Source organism: Argiope bruennichi, chromosome 5 (genome assembly GCF_947563725.1).
Source record: "Argiope bruennichi chromosome 5, qqArgBrue1.1, whole genome shotgun sequence".
NCBI lineage: Eukaryota > Metazoa > Arthropoda > Arachnida > Araneae > Araneidae > Argiope > Argiope bruennichi.
The window spans coordinates 31,892,926-31,912,334 of record NC_079155.1 but is presented as its reverse complement, the minus strand read 5'-3'; the positions used below and the strand labels follow the sequence as shown (position 1 = coordinate 31,912,334).

Here is a 19,409-nt window from a genome sequence, read left to right as displayed (position 1 = left end):
AAAAAATTCGTTAATGTCTTAGAATTTCCTAAATATATAGCACAAATGATAAAAAATAATTACATTTTCCTAACATTCACCTCACTTTGTTTCACTTAAAGGTATAATGGAAGGATTTTCCTGTGAGAAACGGTCAGATCCTCAAGGTGAGATAGCATTTTGTCTAGCTGCCTTTAAAGATTCTTTTATTCTCTTAAAATAATGAATTTCCTATATTTTAAATTATAAGTAATGTATGCATTCATTTAAATTGTTATCATAGTAAACTAAAAAGATTAAAAAATATAAACCTAATGAAATTGGTAGAATTTTAAAGTATGATAATTTCACATATTTTTAATCACAATAAATATGTTTTATTACTTATAATTCCATTTTATAATTGTCGGACTTTTTTGCCGGATTTTGCAATTAACTAATTAACAACTTATATATACACGCCAAGTATTTTCGTATCATCAACTTTAGGATTTACAATGTAACAAAAAAAAAGCATTTCCTTTTTTCCTAAAAAATTACCTTGAAATTAAATATTTTGAAATGACCGGTATAAATACTTTGAATAAAATTATTCTGAAATAATCAGCAAAGTTACTTTGAATATAATTACTGCATTCTAGCAGAGTTTCTCAAATTACTAATCTAAAAATGATAATTTGATTCTACGCATTGTAATGTTATAAACTAAGAATATGGGGAAAAAATGCAGTATTTAAATCTTCATATCGATATAATCAGTGTATCTTTCCTATGACATTCTTATCTTCTATGGCCACAGATAATTAGTTTTATCTCTCACTTATAAAAATTATTTATTGGTTTTAAAAGTCTGAACGTTGAAAGAGAAATTATTCCAATAGAAAAACCTGTCCAATCCAGAGCGGACATGTGGGACTATAAAGTCAGTCGAAAGCCGGCATAGGTATAACAAATGAGATAGATACAGCAAACTTTCTTATTCATCATATCTTATAATTGCAAACAATATCAATGATATATCTTACAAAATTTACATAAGTAAAAATTTAGAAACTACGAAATCAACAATTATAATTAATTTTGAAAAGATCAAATACATGAAATAACAAAGTAAAATGCAGAATATTAAATATTAGATATAAGAAATAATAATAAAAATATAAGATAGACAAAAAAAATATAAGTAAATACAAAATAGGGCAAAGAATAAAATTTAAAATACTATTAATAATAAGAAATAAAAAAACTATTAATAATATAACATTTAGAAAAGCATAACACCAATATGTAAGTATAGTTCGTCAACGGATTCTGAGACGACCACATTTCGACGACTCCATCTCATTAAGGGGTGAGACGCAGAACGATGAGTGCATTTCGGGTATTCTCTTTGACCTTGGATTTCCCCTATCAGATACTGGTAAATGTAAACATCTCCTCCTTTCGTCTTTCCTTTCACCCCTATTTTGACGAATTAAACCTATCCTAACGCCTGCGCAAAAACACGGAAGGTTTTACAATCCGTTGCTGAACTATACTATACTTTCTAAGTACTGTGGTGATAAACTTATAAGCCAGATAACAGCTACGAAACACGGGCAATTGCTTTTGTCATGTGGTCTTATTACTCTGCTGCTAACCACAAGGTCCCAGGTTCTATCTTCACTCATAACAATCCGCTCCATTGGTGACCTCGGACGATGAACCTTCAACCTTCGTAGAGCTGTTGTGGCGCCATCTACGCACAGCAACCTAAAGTCGTCAGACTCACTTGACGCAGCAACACAAAGTCGTCAGACTCACTTGGCGCAACAGCAACCGCTCGCCATAAGGCTTGGCGCTACTCAAATGCTCAAAAGGGTACAGGCACATTAGACTCAACAGCTAATACATCATCACTCAACAGCCATATCGTTCGTCTCACCTCCGACTCACTGGAGGGAAGAGTACTGTGGTGATAAGCTTGTATGCCATATAACAGCTACGAAACACGGCAATAGCTTTTGTCTTGTGGTCTTGTTACTCGGCTGCGAACCACAAGGTCCCAGGTTCTATCCTCGCTCATACTAATACGCCATAGTACCTAAATATTATGCAAAAGAGTTTCCAATATATTTTGTATAGTATTCTTGATCCTAATTTTTACAGTCGTACGCTGAATCAATTCCAAAATTCTCATAATTTTGTAATTGTATAGAAAGAATTTTTCTCGCATTAGTTGTACTTTGATATATCAAGTTAAATAGTTTGTGTAATTACTTTTTCTTCTTTTGATCTTTCAATGGATTTACAAAAGTAGTCCAATTCCGGAAGAGTGTTATTCTCTCGTCTAAAATCGAACTGCTTAGCGTGTAACCTCCTCATCTTCTCAACGTAAGCCTTTGCTCGATAATTTTATATAGAACCTCCAACCATGTCGGAAGTAAGCCCATTGGCCTATAAGAAAAAAATTAACTTAAGTCCTTGCCTATCTTGGATATTAACACCATTCGAGCTATTTTCCAATTATCTGGAAAAATTCTCTTACTAAAACATTCATTTAGCATGCCAATCAAAATGTGAGAAAAAGACTTTTCTTACAATCCCATACCGTGATTCCATCTGGTTCAGGATCTTTAATGCAATTACTTTTCCAAAATTAAATGTTTAATTTCTTCTTGTGACTTAGGAGGGAAGTATACATTCTCATTGCTAGTTTTAAGATGAATTTGTACAACACCAACAGGAAAATGAAATTCTAGAATCCTAAATAGACTTTCTCTAAATGTTGTGGTATAACTACCATCATCTTTGCGAATCTGTTGTATTTCCTCCAAAGATCACTATATTATTTTTAAATATTCTATGAAAGCAGTCGAAAGTTTTGACTTTAACAGTATTAAATAAGACAGTTCTAAAGCTATTGAATTTTGCAGCTGAACATTTTTTAGTATATTTGGTCCGATTTAAGACAAGTTCTTTCATTTTGCTCATAGGTTGATAGAAATTTTTTCCGAAGAGCCTTGACATTATTTCTCATGACCTCAAACTCCACGTTCCACCAAATAACACTTCCATCCTTTCATTTTAAGTTTATTATTATTATTATTATTGTAACAATATTCCAAAATTTTATCCTGAATTTTTAAAAAGATGTTTATTTAAATTCATACACTGTTCTTTCGAGCGATTTTGAATCATTTAAGTTGATTTTAAATTACAAAACATTCATTTTCGAAATTTTAAAATTTTGCTATTTGCTTCTCTTTTTTTTACCTTTTCTTGAGAAATTTGAAATTTTATAATGTTATGATCACTGAAATTAATTCTATTCTTTACCTTCCAATTAATAATATTGGTAATACCAAGAATTTTTTATAATTGTTAGTTCAGTTCAGCTTACTCCTTGATAGCTTCTAAACTAAAGTAAATTTTGAATCGCTATAATTTATGATTATTAAATAATGGTGATGGATCATATTTCTAATTATATTGCTTTTACAATCAGTCATCTCTACTCCCTCCCTCCAAATACTTGATTTTGTGTTAAAATCACTTAATAAAAATGTTTTCAAATGATCCTAGCTCTAAGTGAACATCGGTATTTTTTTTTTTTTTTTTTTACACGACTTGCAGTGGAGTGACTACGGTGAGGTAGACAGGATGCTTGCCTTCAGCACAATTACTAGTGGGAGGAAAATTAAGAATTGATTAAAAGAAAAAGAAAGATTTTTTTAATCCAAATATCTTAACGATTAAAATGATTTCAAACAAAATATAGTTCAATCTAAATAATTTTATTTTACAATACAGAAATTTACTTAAGGTAAAATTTTCAAAAGTAAGCAACAAATATCATTATGTTGTAGATATTTAAAGACTAAAAACCTCCTGTATGGAAGAGTAAGTTTTTTTCAAATATTTGTATCTGAGGAAGGGGTGACAAGGGGCGATAAACTGGAATCGATTAACTCCGCGGCGTTTTTTGAAGTTTCTCACATTAGGCCTGAAAATAAAATTATACTAGTACCGATTGAATATATTTTTACATAGATTTTGCGATAAATAATCAGATAAAATCTGGCATTAGGGGATGATAGCCTTTGATGCTAATAATAATAAGCAGCTACAAAAAATGCAATTCTAATTTTAATGAGGTTGGTAAGAAGCTTTTTTTTCTTTGTAAAAAGAGTTTAACAGCTTTTAAAGAGGTAAATTTGCTCTTCTATTTCTATATTTCTTACAATGCTTTTAGAATTCAATATTTGAATATATTAACTAACTTGTATGTTGAAAATGCAACAGTGGATAATTTTGAATTTTATTTCACTAAAATAAAATGCATTTTCACTGCGAAACACACAATAGAAAATTACAAAAAGTGATAGAGAGAAGATAAATTCTTGATAAAGAAATAAATTCTTCTAAAAAATATGTGCAAGTTAAATTTGTCAGCTGATACTGACAATGAAATTAAAATAAATGAAAGCGATTTTCAAATAGTTAGCGAAAACAATAATGAATAGATATTGAGTTTCTGCCGAAATTTGAAGTGTTTTCTTTACTTTTCTTTTTGAATGTTATGACTGATGAATTTTAGCATATACATTACCATTTATCTTTACTGCCAAATTATCGAATTACTTAAATTTAGCAATAACCTTTTTCTTTTAATGTCGCTCTCACGAGTAATATTTGGATGACCCTTCACCTTGCCTTCGAACGTGACCCATGTGGGTCATGCTTCAAAGCCAACAATGCTAAGTTGCCAATCAAGATGGCTGACAGGATAAATAATATTATGAAATAGTTATTATATTGTGTTATTTTTATTTTTTATCTTGGCGAATTGGCATTGTTGACATTCTCGGCGAAATGGAGAAGTACTTTAAACTACATTTCAACCAATGCATATTTAATAATTTTAACTTTAAATTACTGCATGAATTTTAGAATGAGATACCTGGGAGAACGTTGAACTTAATTTCTAACTCAAGCAAGTTTCATTTTTTCAGAATCGGAACCTTGCAAATAAAAATCGATATTCAGAATGTCTTTTAATTAATTCTCTTTAACTAGCAGCATTCTTCTGTAAGAACATACATTTAAAATGTAACGCAATTAATTAAGAGATTCCAGAGTAGATATTAAACCCTCTTCGACGCTTATAGCAGACTTTATTTCCCTTTTAAATTAATATTCAAAGAAAATAGCTGTAATATAAGCTCATATCTGCAATGGGACAAAAAAAAAGATTATGGAATATTTTTGTATATTATAACAAATTCTATTATATCGCATTTTTATATTTATATATTTTATCTGTGTTAATGAAATATTCAATTCAGTATTTAGTACACTTACGCGCGTGCACACGCCAACACACACACACAAACGCAAACATACACACTAACACTAGTACGAGATCTGCATCTTTGTTTTATTTTTTTACTATGCATCAAAATTTTAACGAAAAATATTTCTTCCTTGAACCCTATTTAAGTTATTATACTCTTAACTGGCTTATTTAGTATAAAATTAGACCTGCCTTTTATTTTGAGAATCTTTTGTCATTTTGATTCAGAGGGAATCCATAGAATACATGAAATATTTAGTTATTTTACCCAATATTTTTATTTTGAAATCTAATTTTTTGTGAATGGCTTAGTAATTGTTTTAAAATGTAAAAAATGCGACAAATTAATGCACTTATAGTGTACTGCCAAACCAGTTAAAGGGTTAAGGTTAGAATGCATAAAATTCGTTTGAAAATTTAGCACAATTTCATTAAAGACTTCTAAAATGATTTTATAAAATTAGATTTTTTTTAAACATTTTTGTGACAGGCCTTTAAGATTAATGACCTGTCTATATATAATATACAGATGAGTGACAAAATAATACAAACACCCATGGAAAAGATGTGTCCCTTTGCAATGAAGCAGTACGCGCATGTCACTTTGCATTCAAACATGCCTCTTAGTGATTATAAAATGTAAGTTATCCATTGCTCAATATTAGTCATAGATGTCGCTTGCATCTACCATACTCGCTAATAACTCAATAATGACTGACCTACCAGAGCTCGAAAAAAGCATGATTGTTGTTGTTGTCTATAAAAATAATAGTCTAATTGTTGTACAAACAGTAAAATATGTTTTCTTTAAAAAAATGCATGTGAAATTTTTTTTTGGGAGGGGGGGCGGGATTAAAAAATCATTTTCAAAACCCTTCTAAAATAGATTTTGTAAATAATTTTTTGGTTAGTTGGACAGATTGCTCATAGCCTCCTTTATTGTTAAATGCTTCTGAATGTCTGCCTAAGGGTAGCAAAGAAGCGAGGCGAAAGTCCGTCAAAGAAAACATCTGCCGATTGTTAATCGAAATTTCGGTTTTTAATTGTGAAAACAGTTCTAAGTTCTAAATTCAGTTATTTTCTTTGATCCATGTTCGCCTTTTTGAATAGAAGTGACTTGCATGCATTTATCTATCATCGTCAGCTGGCAAGAGGAGTACCACGGGCGGAATAAGGCAAAATGCCCGGAGCACTATTTACAGCGTATCAGCTAGTTGGATTTAGGAGAAAGTAAGTCAAAGAAAGAAAAAAAAATGCTTTTATCTTTTGATTTTTTTAATATTTCATTAGAGCTGATTTTTTAAATTTCTTGATTCTTAAAATTTCAATGGAACATATAGAACAATAAATTATTTCTATTCTCTACATTATTATGCTATGCTATATTCTCATAGAATATCGCATAGCAGGAAATCCGTTTACTCATTTGCAGGAAGGAATATATATCTACAGAGGTACAGAGGTGCTTAAGTGATGTAAATTTTAGCAGCTAGCTTTTTTTCCAGTCGAAAATGAAAGATTTTTATTAATTTTAATTTATAATTGATATAAGCAGCTTTTAACTAACATATTACGACAAATTGAAATAACAAATCAATTAATTGTTTGCTATCTTTAAGAGAGATAATTTTAGTATTTAGCATAAAAAAATTTAAGTAACAAAAAGGTAATAAAATAAAGTTTATTAGAAAGTGTTAAGCATAGTTTTAACACTTTCTAAATAAAAAAGCATAGTTTTAACACTTTCTAAATAAAAAAGCATAATTTTAACACTTTCTAAATAAACCGCTACAAAGATTGTTGATTTGTTAATTAGTCAACAAAATGCAAATATTTGTACATGTTCATCAATTTATAAACATGAAGAAAAAAAATCTTAAGAATAATGTTCAGAAAGGCAAACGATACTTGATTTTAGTTTTAATTCATTTCAATTTATGGGGCTTGCGATCAAGTGAATTCATTAACGATGAACCAAAAATCATTGAAATTTATATTCTAAGTTACCAAATTAATTACAAATAAGAAGGAAATGTAAGAGAAATGTAATTAATAAAATATGATAACTTCTAAAAATACTGTCGCATAAAAAGATTTTTTTTACGCATTCTTAAAATTCCAAAAATTATCTTTATAGTAATATAAATTTGATCGTGCTATTAAATTTTAAAAAACGTGTAATAGTAATTCTAAATATGATTGGGTGAAGTAGTTTTCATTGATGAAATTAAAGTCCAACTCATTCCATGGTTTTATCAAATCTTTGAGTTATTGTTTTTCTTCTATTAAAAATGTCATTATAACTCAGACAATTTTCAATCAAAAATACTTTATAAATAATCTTTTAAGTTTTATAATTATCATTTTCAATGTTCTCACACGGATAGAGTGACAAGCTTAATGAGGATAAGTTAAATTTAAAATAATAAATAAATTTCGTTCAAAATTTAATAGATATATACACATTTAGTGTACACTTGCCAAATTTCATCCGGTTAGATCAAAGTATTTTTAAGTTATTGTGTTCATAAATGATTTCTAAATTGTGGCGTTTCTCTTCTGAAACGCGGAAATTCTTCGTAATGTCGAGATAATTTTTTTTTATGGGTAGAATACATATACTTTCTCTTTGTATATTTCCCATACAAGGAAAAAAAAAAACCACGACTGAAACGATCGACTAAAAAACGAACGAATCGAAATACGAAACGAAAATAAAAGAAAACGAATTCGAACTAAACGAAACAAAACTATATATAAGACTTTCTTTTATATGTTAAATTCAGGATCACCTGTTAACGTGTGGAAAAAAGAAATAAAAATTGAAGTTGATATTTTATTGAAAGGACACTGACCTTAATCCTTACTAAACAAAATGCTACCCATTTAATCATGTCATTATCTAATGATCGCATCTAATACATAAAAAGGAATTTTTGTTTATTCGCACATTATGTGCTGCTGTACCGTTCATCCAATTTCGATAAAACTTCGCCAACTTATAGCTTGCACTTGCGCGAAGGTTATAGGCATAGTACAATTATTAGCACTTATTTTGAACACAATAAAATTTACAAACAAATCGTTTCATACGTTTCGATGATTCAATATTAGAGAAACAGTAAAAGGCAAACGGCGCATGCCATTTGGAGTTAAACGCACATAATATCAAACAAAATAAAATAATTATCATCAATACCAATCAATGTGAGCGGGATGAAATCGGAAATATTTAGTGCAAGAGCTAATTTTTTTTTCTTTTCGTTAATGTATAGTCATCTACACAAGATGCAATCATTCAGCATGCACGACATTTTAGAACTGCACACATTATTCAGAATTTCTCTCACATATACAAAATATAATTTTTATTATTAATCATGTTTTTCATATGTCCTGCTGTATGTTGAATGCTCACGATTTGGACAGCTAAGAAATTTATTTGTTTCTGTTGAAGACGGAAAAACAAAAGATATTGTCAACCCTAAATTACTTGAATAATAAAGTTAAAAAAAAAATATTCTTTATACTTCTCCTCTATATATTATTAAATTTCAATGAATGTATTCATTGCCGATAAGTAAAAAAATATCATTTCTTTCTATCATTCTTAATTAAATAAGATAGCTATTTCAGATTTCAAACGATATTTTTCGAAATTATTTCTTCTGCGACAGCAACGCGCCGGGTACCAGCTAGTATTTTACATTTTAAAATTGTGTTTCGAAACGTTTCTTTGGTAAATTGCATACAAAATTAAATGAATACGTATTTTATTGCATGATCAAATTAAAAATATAAAAATGAATCAAACAAGACTAAAATAATGAATAAAAATTATTTTTTATTTACAATGAACATTTTTTTAAACTTAAATACATATGTACAAGAGAGATTATTTTATTTCAGATCTATCACTCAGAATCCAATATAACAATGATAATACTTTTGTGTAACAATAAAGGAATCTATATTAATTTACTGTCATCTGTTATTCAAAGTTAATTTGCAGATTTTGCGCCGAATATACGAAAAAAATTTCAACCCATTTATAAAGACGTGGCAGCACCTTTTACAAACAAAAATAGGTTTTAGCTTTTTGAGCTAAATAAATATAAATAAACAAAAATAGGATAAAAGACATCGAAATGTTCGCATGCAGACATACATGTTGTATTTAAAATTATTAATGAAATATTTTAAGCATAAACATGATTAAGTTCAATTTCAATTAAATATTCTTAACTCCTAGTTACACTTTGAAATTTTTGAGGCAACTCCTATACATTTTTTTAAATACAAGAAAATGCTAATTGCCAAATTTCAGTTGGGAAAAAACAGTTGATTATTTAATAATGGTCAACATAAGTAAATTACAATAAAAATTATCATCCATGAATACAAAGTAAATTTTCACCGAAAGTTTTGGATTTTTAAAGAAATTATTAATGAATTTATGATTTAATTATCCTGGATTAAGGTAATTATTGGATTAATTTTCTCCAGAAAAAAGTTGTTTAAATCTAATCAGCTAACATCTCCAACATATAGAAAACTGTATTTAGGAAGTTTTAAATGAACACAAGCTACATCCGTAATATTCTTTCACAGAAAATGCAAAATCACAATTTCATTTGAACAGATATATTTTTACGAAGTTGCGATGGAATATTCAGAGGAATGAATGGTTTAATCGTGCAGAAATTGATTTAAAATTTGGGCTATAAATAAGCGAAACGTATGCATGCATTTTGTTCATTATGATTAAATATAGGGTATACATTCAAATTCGTACATCATAATTTCATAACATGACACATGAATTAAGCCAAATAAGCCATTCAAGAATGCGACTCTATGCAGAAAAACATTATCAGATAATCATAATAAATCTGTTACACTTTCCGTTTATTTTTTATTGTTATTACAGATTTCAGTAGCTGAATTCAGAACTGCAATGAATTTTTAATTTCTTTTTCGATTTTTCGCATAACAATGAATGATTTTGTGAATGAATCTACTTGGCCTTAACAACTTAAAATAGGAATACTCAGATTATTGGCACATTATATGCTTGGAACTTGAACATGACATGTTTCATTATTTTTTTGAAGAGATTTTGTAAGTGTCCTTACAAAAACTGTTGCAAAAGCTTGAACTGTTGATAGCTATTTTGCAACAACATTAAATTTCAATAATGAAAGTAGAACCACTTCCTTTTTAAGAACCAAACCCCAGAACATATATTCCTTATCACACACAATGAGTTGAAAACTTTCTATACATCTCAAGTAGCTTTCCGACAATGCGATTCCGTAGTAGGACGACTACAACCACGTATGCTGTCATCATAAACTAATCTCACTGGACAAGAAAATACATGCAATGTAAATCTTTTAAGCCATTTATCCCAGAAACATTCATAGAACATATTACAGTCTTTTGGATGTTGAAATAATCCTGCTCGCGTACAAGCTACAGGAGAAATATCTACTGAACTTTGATTGTTGACAAAAGGAATGTTCCATACATGATCTTGAAATTGAATTTCCAATTCTACATCATTCTTTCCATTTACGGCTAATTTTCGAATCAAATTTGTTCTTATTTCCGTCAGCAGTTTTTTTGGTATTCTTGTTCGTTTATTGCCCTGTTCGTCTTGTCGAGATGCAGAATCTTTATTATTTTCAGCGCCATTTGGTACTTTTTTAACTAATATTCTCAGTTTCTTGGATTTTCTTCTTCTTTTTTGAGTGCGATTGCTCAGATTTCTGTTTTGAGCATCAGAATTTCCATCTAATGAAGATGTACCATGATGTTGATTGAATGAATTTATTGCACTTACAGGTACGTCATGGGATAAAATGGCAGGATTTTCTCCTGCGAAATATGAAGTCCCAGGATTAGCTTCATTGAAAGAATTTGTTTCACTTAAAGGTATAATGGAAGGATTTTCTGGTGAGAAATGGTCAGATCCTCGGTTATGATGTTTGCTGGAGTATTCTTCACCAAATGGTATACCTTGTGAGAAAGTGGGATCTCTTTCTGGTATATAATGTGATGCATTACGATTATGAAGACCATCAGAATTTTCTCTGTTATGAGTAATACTATATGGAGTAGAAGGACTTTCTGATAAGTAACGTACAGATCCACGATTGTGGTGTAAATTATTATGATGTACAATAGAAGGATTTCCTTGGTCATTTGTTTTTTGTGGAATAGATGTATTTTCGGGAGTATAGCGTATAGTTCCACGGTAATGTTGATTGAAAGAATGTACGTCCCTAGAAGGAATGTCATGTGGCACTACGCGAGAATTTTCGGGTGTATAACGAACATATCCTCTATTTTGTGAATTGAAAGAATGTTCATCACTAGAAGGAATGTCTTGTGACACTACAGCAGGATTTTTTGGGCTGTTACGAACAGGTCCATGATTATCATGATTGAAAGGATGTACTTTACTAGAGGGAGTGCCCTGTTGCACTGCAGGAGGATTTTCAGGTGTATAACGGGCAGATCCTCTATTTTGTGAATTGAAAGAACGTTCATCAGAAGAGGTGATATCTGGGGGATTCTCTGAGCTCTGACGAACAGATCCATGATTATGATGATTGAAAGAATGTCCAGTACCTGTCGATAAGTCTTGCTGTACTACAGAAGGATTTTCTGGATTATAATGAACAGATCCTCTATTTTGTGAATTGAAAGAATGTTCATAACTAGAGGGAATGTCTTGTGGCACTGTAGGAGGTTTTCCTGGTGTATAATGAACAGATCCACGACTATGATAATCAAAAGAATACCCACCACCAGTCGATATGTCTTGTGGCACTATAGAAGGATATTCTGTTGAATACTGTAAAGGCTTATTATAATCATTGAAATAATTAACTTCAGGTAAGCCCTGAGAAGGAATTGAAGGATTTTGTTTTGGATAAGGTAAAGGCGAAAGTGGTAATGTGTACCGAAATTGTGATATATCACTTGGAGGATTTTGAGGTGGATCATAATTTTGTGGAAAGTGAGTATTCTTTACATTTTCTGGAGCGGAATAAGGTACGAAATTATTAATATTAGAAAAATGAGTGTGAAATGCTGTATCTTGACTAGAATGAAGAGAACCCGAATTTCTTGAAATGTTTGCAGCTAAATTTTTGTTTACCAATTCGTTGTTGTAAGAGGAAGATAGCCATCTATTATTTATTTGGTAACTGTTGTCCCTTTCTGCAGGTTTTATTTTTTTTCCGAATTCATCATTTCTACTGTAGGAAGAGTAACCTTTTTCATCATCGAATTCAATTGCTGGAGTTGATGGATATTCTTTTTCAGAAGTCAAGGAGTTTCTTGAATCGCCAAAGGCAACATTGTTGTTCCACAGCAACTGTTCTCTGATCGAAGGATACCTACTTCTATTAGAAATTATTTTTGGATTCTTAGTAGATGTAGATGGCTGTGGTGTCTGAGTGGTTGTTCTATAAGATGCGAGTAGTTTTTGAATTTCAAGCTGTTCTCTGATGCTCGGGTATCTGTATTTGCGAAACAAACGTCTTCTTACAAATGGTTTATTTTCATGAATAGGTGAATCAACTTCTTCCACCTGAATATTCTTTTCATTCTTTTTTTCAGTTGGACTAACAGAACTGTTTGTTTCATTCTCATCTATCGTACTAACGCTAATGTTAGTATTATTATCAAAAGTATCAATGGATCTAGTAATATTTTCGTAAGGTAGCTCTTCCGTTGTTGAATTTACAGACTTATCACTTGTAAAAGTAGCATCTGAAATATCTTTGTTGGATTCTGTTCCAAGGTTCTTTGAGTCAGTAGAATTTAGAATATTTTCTAACATGTTTAACATGGAATCAATTTTATCATTTGTCGTATTGTTAGAGGGTTCAACATTTTCCATGGGTTCCATAGTTGCATTTAACTTTTTCATCAATAAATTAACATCTATATTTCCATTCGTCATAAAATTCTTCAGCATTATGTCAACTTCTAGCAAGATTTGAGGAGGAATTTCGTTGATATGATTTAAGTCAACATTTAAAAGAACTCCTTGAGGATAAAAGCTAAGTGGCATAAATTTCGCTTTGGTGTTTATTGTTAACGTTTCTTTTTCTTTTTCCCTTTCGTGACGCAGTGAGTAATGGAAATCATTTACTTCTAAAGAATTTTTCTTTTCGGAATTCTGTCTTTCCGGCTTAGAATTCGTTAAAGAAAGATTATCTTTACTATCTTTTTCTTGGTCATCCAACCGAATTTCTTCCAAGATCAATGGCGCGCTTCTTGCTGATAATGTAAAATTTAAATTGCTTGATGCAGATCTGCCTTGAGTATACCTTGAGCTTCTAGGCTTATCTTTTTCATTGCTGTTGTTTTGTATCTTAGATAAAGGCTCATTTGTATTCTTCAGTTGAAGATTTCGTACTTTGTAATCATTTTTAACATCAGTGTCATTAACCAAAAGCTTATATTGCTTCGATTCTTGATGTGCAGAATTGGATATATCATCTGTTTTCAATACATATTTGCTGAATTCATTGCCTTCCTTCATTTTCACAAATAAACTCACTTCTCCAGTACAACCAAATGTATTTTCATCTATTATTGTTGGATCACTTTCAGTAGCAGCTGCAGTCAATTTTGAACATTTTACTCTAGCAAACGAATTAGTACTTTGTGGATTTTTAGGGTTATTTTCTTCATTTGTAAAGTTATTTGCCAAATTTTGCTGTTGGTTTTTCACGTCTTTAAATGGATCATTAATTTTAGGATTTTGATGGTTATTTATAGTATCTTCGAATTTATAATTTGTCAAACTGTTTTTCCCTATTGCTCTGCCTTGAAGGTTTTGAGCGTAATAACTTTGGCTATCAAATTGATAATTTCTACCAGTGTTTTCATTTCCTGCAAATTGTTTGTTTTCTTTTGCAGGAGTGATACCTTGATTAAAAATATATGGTTCGTCTTTCTTCAAACTTAAGTCATATGACTGACCATTAACGCTTTGATTTCTAACTGGTCTAACATTAAGCTTCCTTACTCGACCAATACCATATCTGTGTTCTCCTGAAGAATTATTTTCTGATGGAGTTCCAGAATTTGATTTTTCATTATTTACAACCTTAAAATCTACTGGTTTTTCGATGATTACATCAAAGACGTAGGGTGGAATTTGAACCCGGGATGGATTAGTTATCATATATCTATGCCAATATGCTGTTCCATATTTCTTTTCGGTATTGTTTCTGGTATTAGAGATACTTACAGAAGGCTTATTTTCTGATTTGAGGTTTGATTTTTCTGGTGATGATGGTGGTACTGCATCAGTATAGTTGACAAAAGAAGCAGTTTTTCTTTCTAAAGATTTTGTCTCATAAGAAGTGTCATAAGTTGGACCTGTTTTACTGACACTAAGCTGATCTCGTCTAAAGGAAGTTTCTTGCTTGGGACTCGGAATTCTAGCATCTAATGGAATATGTTTTACTTCCGCAATTGGATTAGCTATGGAAATAGGTAATATGGTCTCTGTAATCACTTTATTAACATTAACTTCATTTGGAATCTTGTCAGCTGTGCCAATACCAAGGTGTCCCTCTCTTGCATTGTGAGATTGCTCAGTTACAGTCGTTACTTTTTCTTGCTCGTTGCTTTCGCACTGTGGAACCATCCATTTCCAGTTGCAAAGCAGGTTCTTCTCGTCAAAACCAAGAAGATGGGATGGACAAAGAAATTCGAACGCTGCCAACTGCCCATCTCCAAGATCAGAGCAATAATAAAACCATCGACAGTCTACAGGGTGAACATGAAATCCAGGTGTTGTACATTTGAATTTCTTTGGTGTGACTGGCATCAATTCAGCAGATCCTTGACAGGGCTCAGAATAAGACGGCCAATTGCAAGAACTTTGATGCTCATCGTACACTAATCCGCGGGGGCATTTATATACAAAAACAGCATGCTGGCTTTCAGGTTGGGCTGTTGTTGCTCGGTACTCTGCACAGTGGTAGAATTTAGAACAATCGGTGGGATGCCGGTAAAAGCCAATTTTTTCACATTTGAATTTACGCATTTCTTCTGGGTCCGTGTTTTGTTCATGAAGTACTTGTATTTCCTCTGTAATCTGGGACTCCCCTGTAGACAACGTTATGTCAAGATCTGTAAAAGAATCGAAAGAGTCTTTGCCATTTTTGATGCTGTTCGATATTTCGCTTATTAAGGGAAATGGCATTTTTCCACAAATGTTTTGTTCATCGTCGTCATTTATTGACCATATATCAGTTCCTGCTACATCCTTGTCCAAGATGTATTTGACCTACAAAATATAATGTGAATTACATAAGCATTAAAATAAAGAAGAAATAATTCAAAAATTTCTCAATTTACCTAAACCACTTGATTATTTCTATATTGTTTTAAGTTCCATTTTCGACAAAAAAATTTCCTTTTAATTTAAAGGCCGTATCTTTTATTCATGTTTACCAGATTTTGAAAATCATTATTTTTATGACAAAAACTTGTTAGTTGTGAATTTTTAAATCAAAATACTTTGTAATTTTTTAAATATAATACATTAACATTAACTCATGAATTAAGTTAAATATTAAAATTCAGTAATTATGCTAGTATACTGCAATGATAAAATTAGGGAAAATTGTTTTCTAATATTCATATCTTAGGTCTGATACTTTAGGAAACATCATTTCAGCCCAGTGGCGAATTTAGAAATTTTGTTTCTATAGGCAACATTAAGCTTGTCTTTTAAGTCAATAGCTAGTCAATTAAGCTTCATATTTTAAACATAATCATTTGCTAAAGATTTATTTTAATTTATTTTGTTTGATAATATTGTTAAATTATGCATGTTATGTTATTAACATGTGTATTATGAGAAAAATTATCTAAAATAATAAAATTCTTGAAAATTTAAACACAAATAGTCGTTACTGCTTTTCTTGCTTAAAAAAAATGACTTTTGTGAATAGATTTTAAGGAAATAATTAATTTCCTACGATTATACCATTAAAAAAATATTGTCTGACAGGATTTCTTAAGTAGAATATAAGGAGTTAAAGGAATATTAATATTCCAATATAGTATGATAAGGAAGAAATTAAAAGTATTTAATTTATATATAAATCATTTCAATAACTCATTGTAAACACACATTGAAGTTATAATATTTTATAATTAACTGAATTTGAACTGCTTATAAATTTATTTGTTTTGAAACTAGGTTAATAATACTGTTATAATTGCGACCGACCTAATTATAAAAATATTATTAACCTAATATATATATATATATATATATATATATATATATATATATATATATATATATATATATATATATATATATATATATATATATATATATATATATATATATATATATATATATATATATATATATATATATATATATATATATATATATATATAACCAAATTAGTAAAAATATTAAGTCAAAAAGAATAAAAAGAAATTAAGAATCCGGCCTGAAGACTTTCTCAAGGGTCACCCTCAGGCAGGGATTCAAACAAGAGATTTTTTCTGTGAGGGGTCTGACTTCGTAAAGCAATATTGACCCCTCGTGACTCGAAAATCCCCTGAGTAGCAGCATTAGTGCTCTTTAAATACAATTGTATCTTTTTTTAGTTTAATTAAGAAATAATTTTTAGTTTTTTTAGTTTGTTTCAGAAATAAATTTTAATTCAAATTTAATAATGTTTGTATTTTTGAATTTTATATATAGTATTATTATATATATAGTATTAGGAATATATGTTATATCGGTACCTCTGATTTGAGGCTACACCAATTAAAAAGATTTTAGAGAAATTTTTCTTATTCAATTTTTCTTCAAAAAAAGAAAATTTTAAAACAAAAGAAAAATAATCTTTAAATGATGTTATTAACTCCAAATATAATACTTAAGTAAACTTTTAAACTTACAATCTGTTCAAGATTGGAATAAAATATGTTAAAGATTTCATAAATATCTTTCATGAAACATTTTTAATTATAGAAGTACAACGATCTTGAAGAGTAACAATCATACCTCCTTTCTAAGTTCATCTATTAGGCTCGAATTAAGTTCCTTGCTTTTGTTTTGTTCAGTATTCATGAATTGACACATCTGAAAAGGTTAATATAGTTCATTAATACCGGGATTCTTCTAAAATGAAACATTCTGAAGCAGTATACTTTTAATTTTCTTGTATTCACTGTATAGAAAATCGCAATAAATAATTTATACTATATCCTATCCATCTTTGATAATCAGTTTATTCCATCAGAATATTACTTATTTGTTAAACTATTTATATGGAATGCTTAGCTATTTAAAATTGCATTTTCATTGTGAAATAAAATTAAAAAATATGAATTTAATGGAAATTGAAATACACAAGAAGATTAATTGCCTTTTTCTACGCTAATTTTCAAAATAAAGAATAAAGCAGCGAAATAGCCATTAAATCTTAAACAAGTTCAATATAACGCCAAATTTGGCGAGATATTGCTTTAAAAAAATTCAGATTTTTTTGGCCTACAAATCAAATATTTTAATCTGACCAAAATATAATTAAAATTACGTAACCTTCTTATTTTTCTTAGTAAAAATATGTAAAAAAAATAAAATAAAAAACAGAATTATTATAATTGCGAAATTATACTAAAAGTACTATGATTAGAAAGCAAAGTAAAAAGAAAATTTCATTATCATTCTAAAAAAAAATTCTGTTTGATGTAAGAAAATATTTCTCTGTAGAAAACTTATTAAATAAAATAAATGAGATTTTTCTTTTTTATACAGGATCACTCAGATTTCGCCTTGAGTGGACAAATACTGCAGATTAATTATGAAACACAGAGACACTCTGCTTTATATACATACACAGATTTTTAATTTATTTCAAATCATTCACGATTGTATTGTTTCTTTTCTTGGGATTATTAACTAAACATCTAATTATAACAGATAAAAAGATTGATTTAAATATCGTATATAGGCCTACTGTATGTTTACTCATTCATTTTAAATGATATAATTAATTGCAAAGGATTAAGTTCTTGATAGCGGTTCGTTAAGATAAATAAATCTTAATAATCGAATAAAGAGCATTTCCTCAATACTGTGTATTTTCATAAAAAGGGAAAAAAAATTCCTAAAATTATATCTTTTTGAGATTCTCTTGCTTCAGTCTGAAAGTTTCACTTTATCCGAATAGTTTTAAATATTAAAAAACTTAAACTAATTAATTAGATTAATATATAAATCTATAAACTATTATACTAATAATAATACTTTAACTTTACGTCTAATAATACTTTAAACTTACCGTCGGATATATTTCATGCGTAAATGGGGATTTCACTACGTTCTTCATTTGTTGATGCAAAGATATTGGTATTAACAGTTTACTTTTCGGGAAGCTGGTTTTCAAGAGAGACTCTACCACTTGTAATATATCCTAATAAATTAAAAAAAATTAGAAATATATTGAAGCAAAATACAATACTCTATTGCTTTTTATTTTGAAAGTAATTTTAAAAATTTAAGTAAGTAATTCCAGTTATTAATTTCCTAAATAATAAATTTAATTAATAAGTAATTTTATGTATTTTATATATAGGGTGCATCTATTTTAATCGTTACATGATGGATAATTTCTAAGTCTTGAAGATAAGCACGTACTGCCAATTGGAAAAATTCTTTCCATGACGTAAAGAGTTATATTTAATACTGTTTAAGACAATAAATGTACTTTTGAAACAATTCTGATTTCCTAAATAAACAATTATATTTTCTAAAATAATTTTAAAATACTAGTAATATAAAAAAAGCACTACATTTCTGCTTTATAACTCTATCAGTTATGGTGGAGTGGAAATGTTCGTTTTTAATTAAAAGTTTATGCATACAAGAATATTTTAAGAAAAATGACTAATAGAAATGGATATTATATAAAATATTAATCATCGAAGTTTTTTCTGTAGTACAATTATTATCTCAAATGACTTAAATTGTAAAACCATTTTTCACTTAGAGAATTTTTTCAATTGGATGTATAAGTCTATT

General features: G+C 29.3%; 1 protein-coding gene across 1 annotated transcript; it reads right to left on the bottom strand.

Annotated features, from left to right (window-relative positions):
• Positions 1 to 10,306: 10,306 nt before the first annotated feature.
• LOC129969032 (uncharacterized) lies at positions 10,307 to 15,628 on the bottom strand. The gene has a single exon (XM_056083429.1). It carries the CDS (start codon positions 15,552 to 15,554, stop codon positions 10,602 to 10,604), a length of 4,953 nt encoding a protein of 1,650 aa, XP_055939404.1. The 5' UTR covers positions 15,555 to 15,628; the 3' UTR covers positions 10,307 to 10,601.
• Positions 15,629 to 19,409: the final 3,781 nt, after the last annotated feature.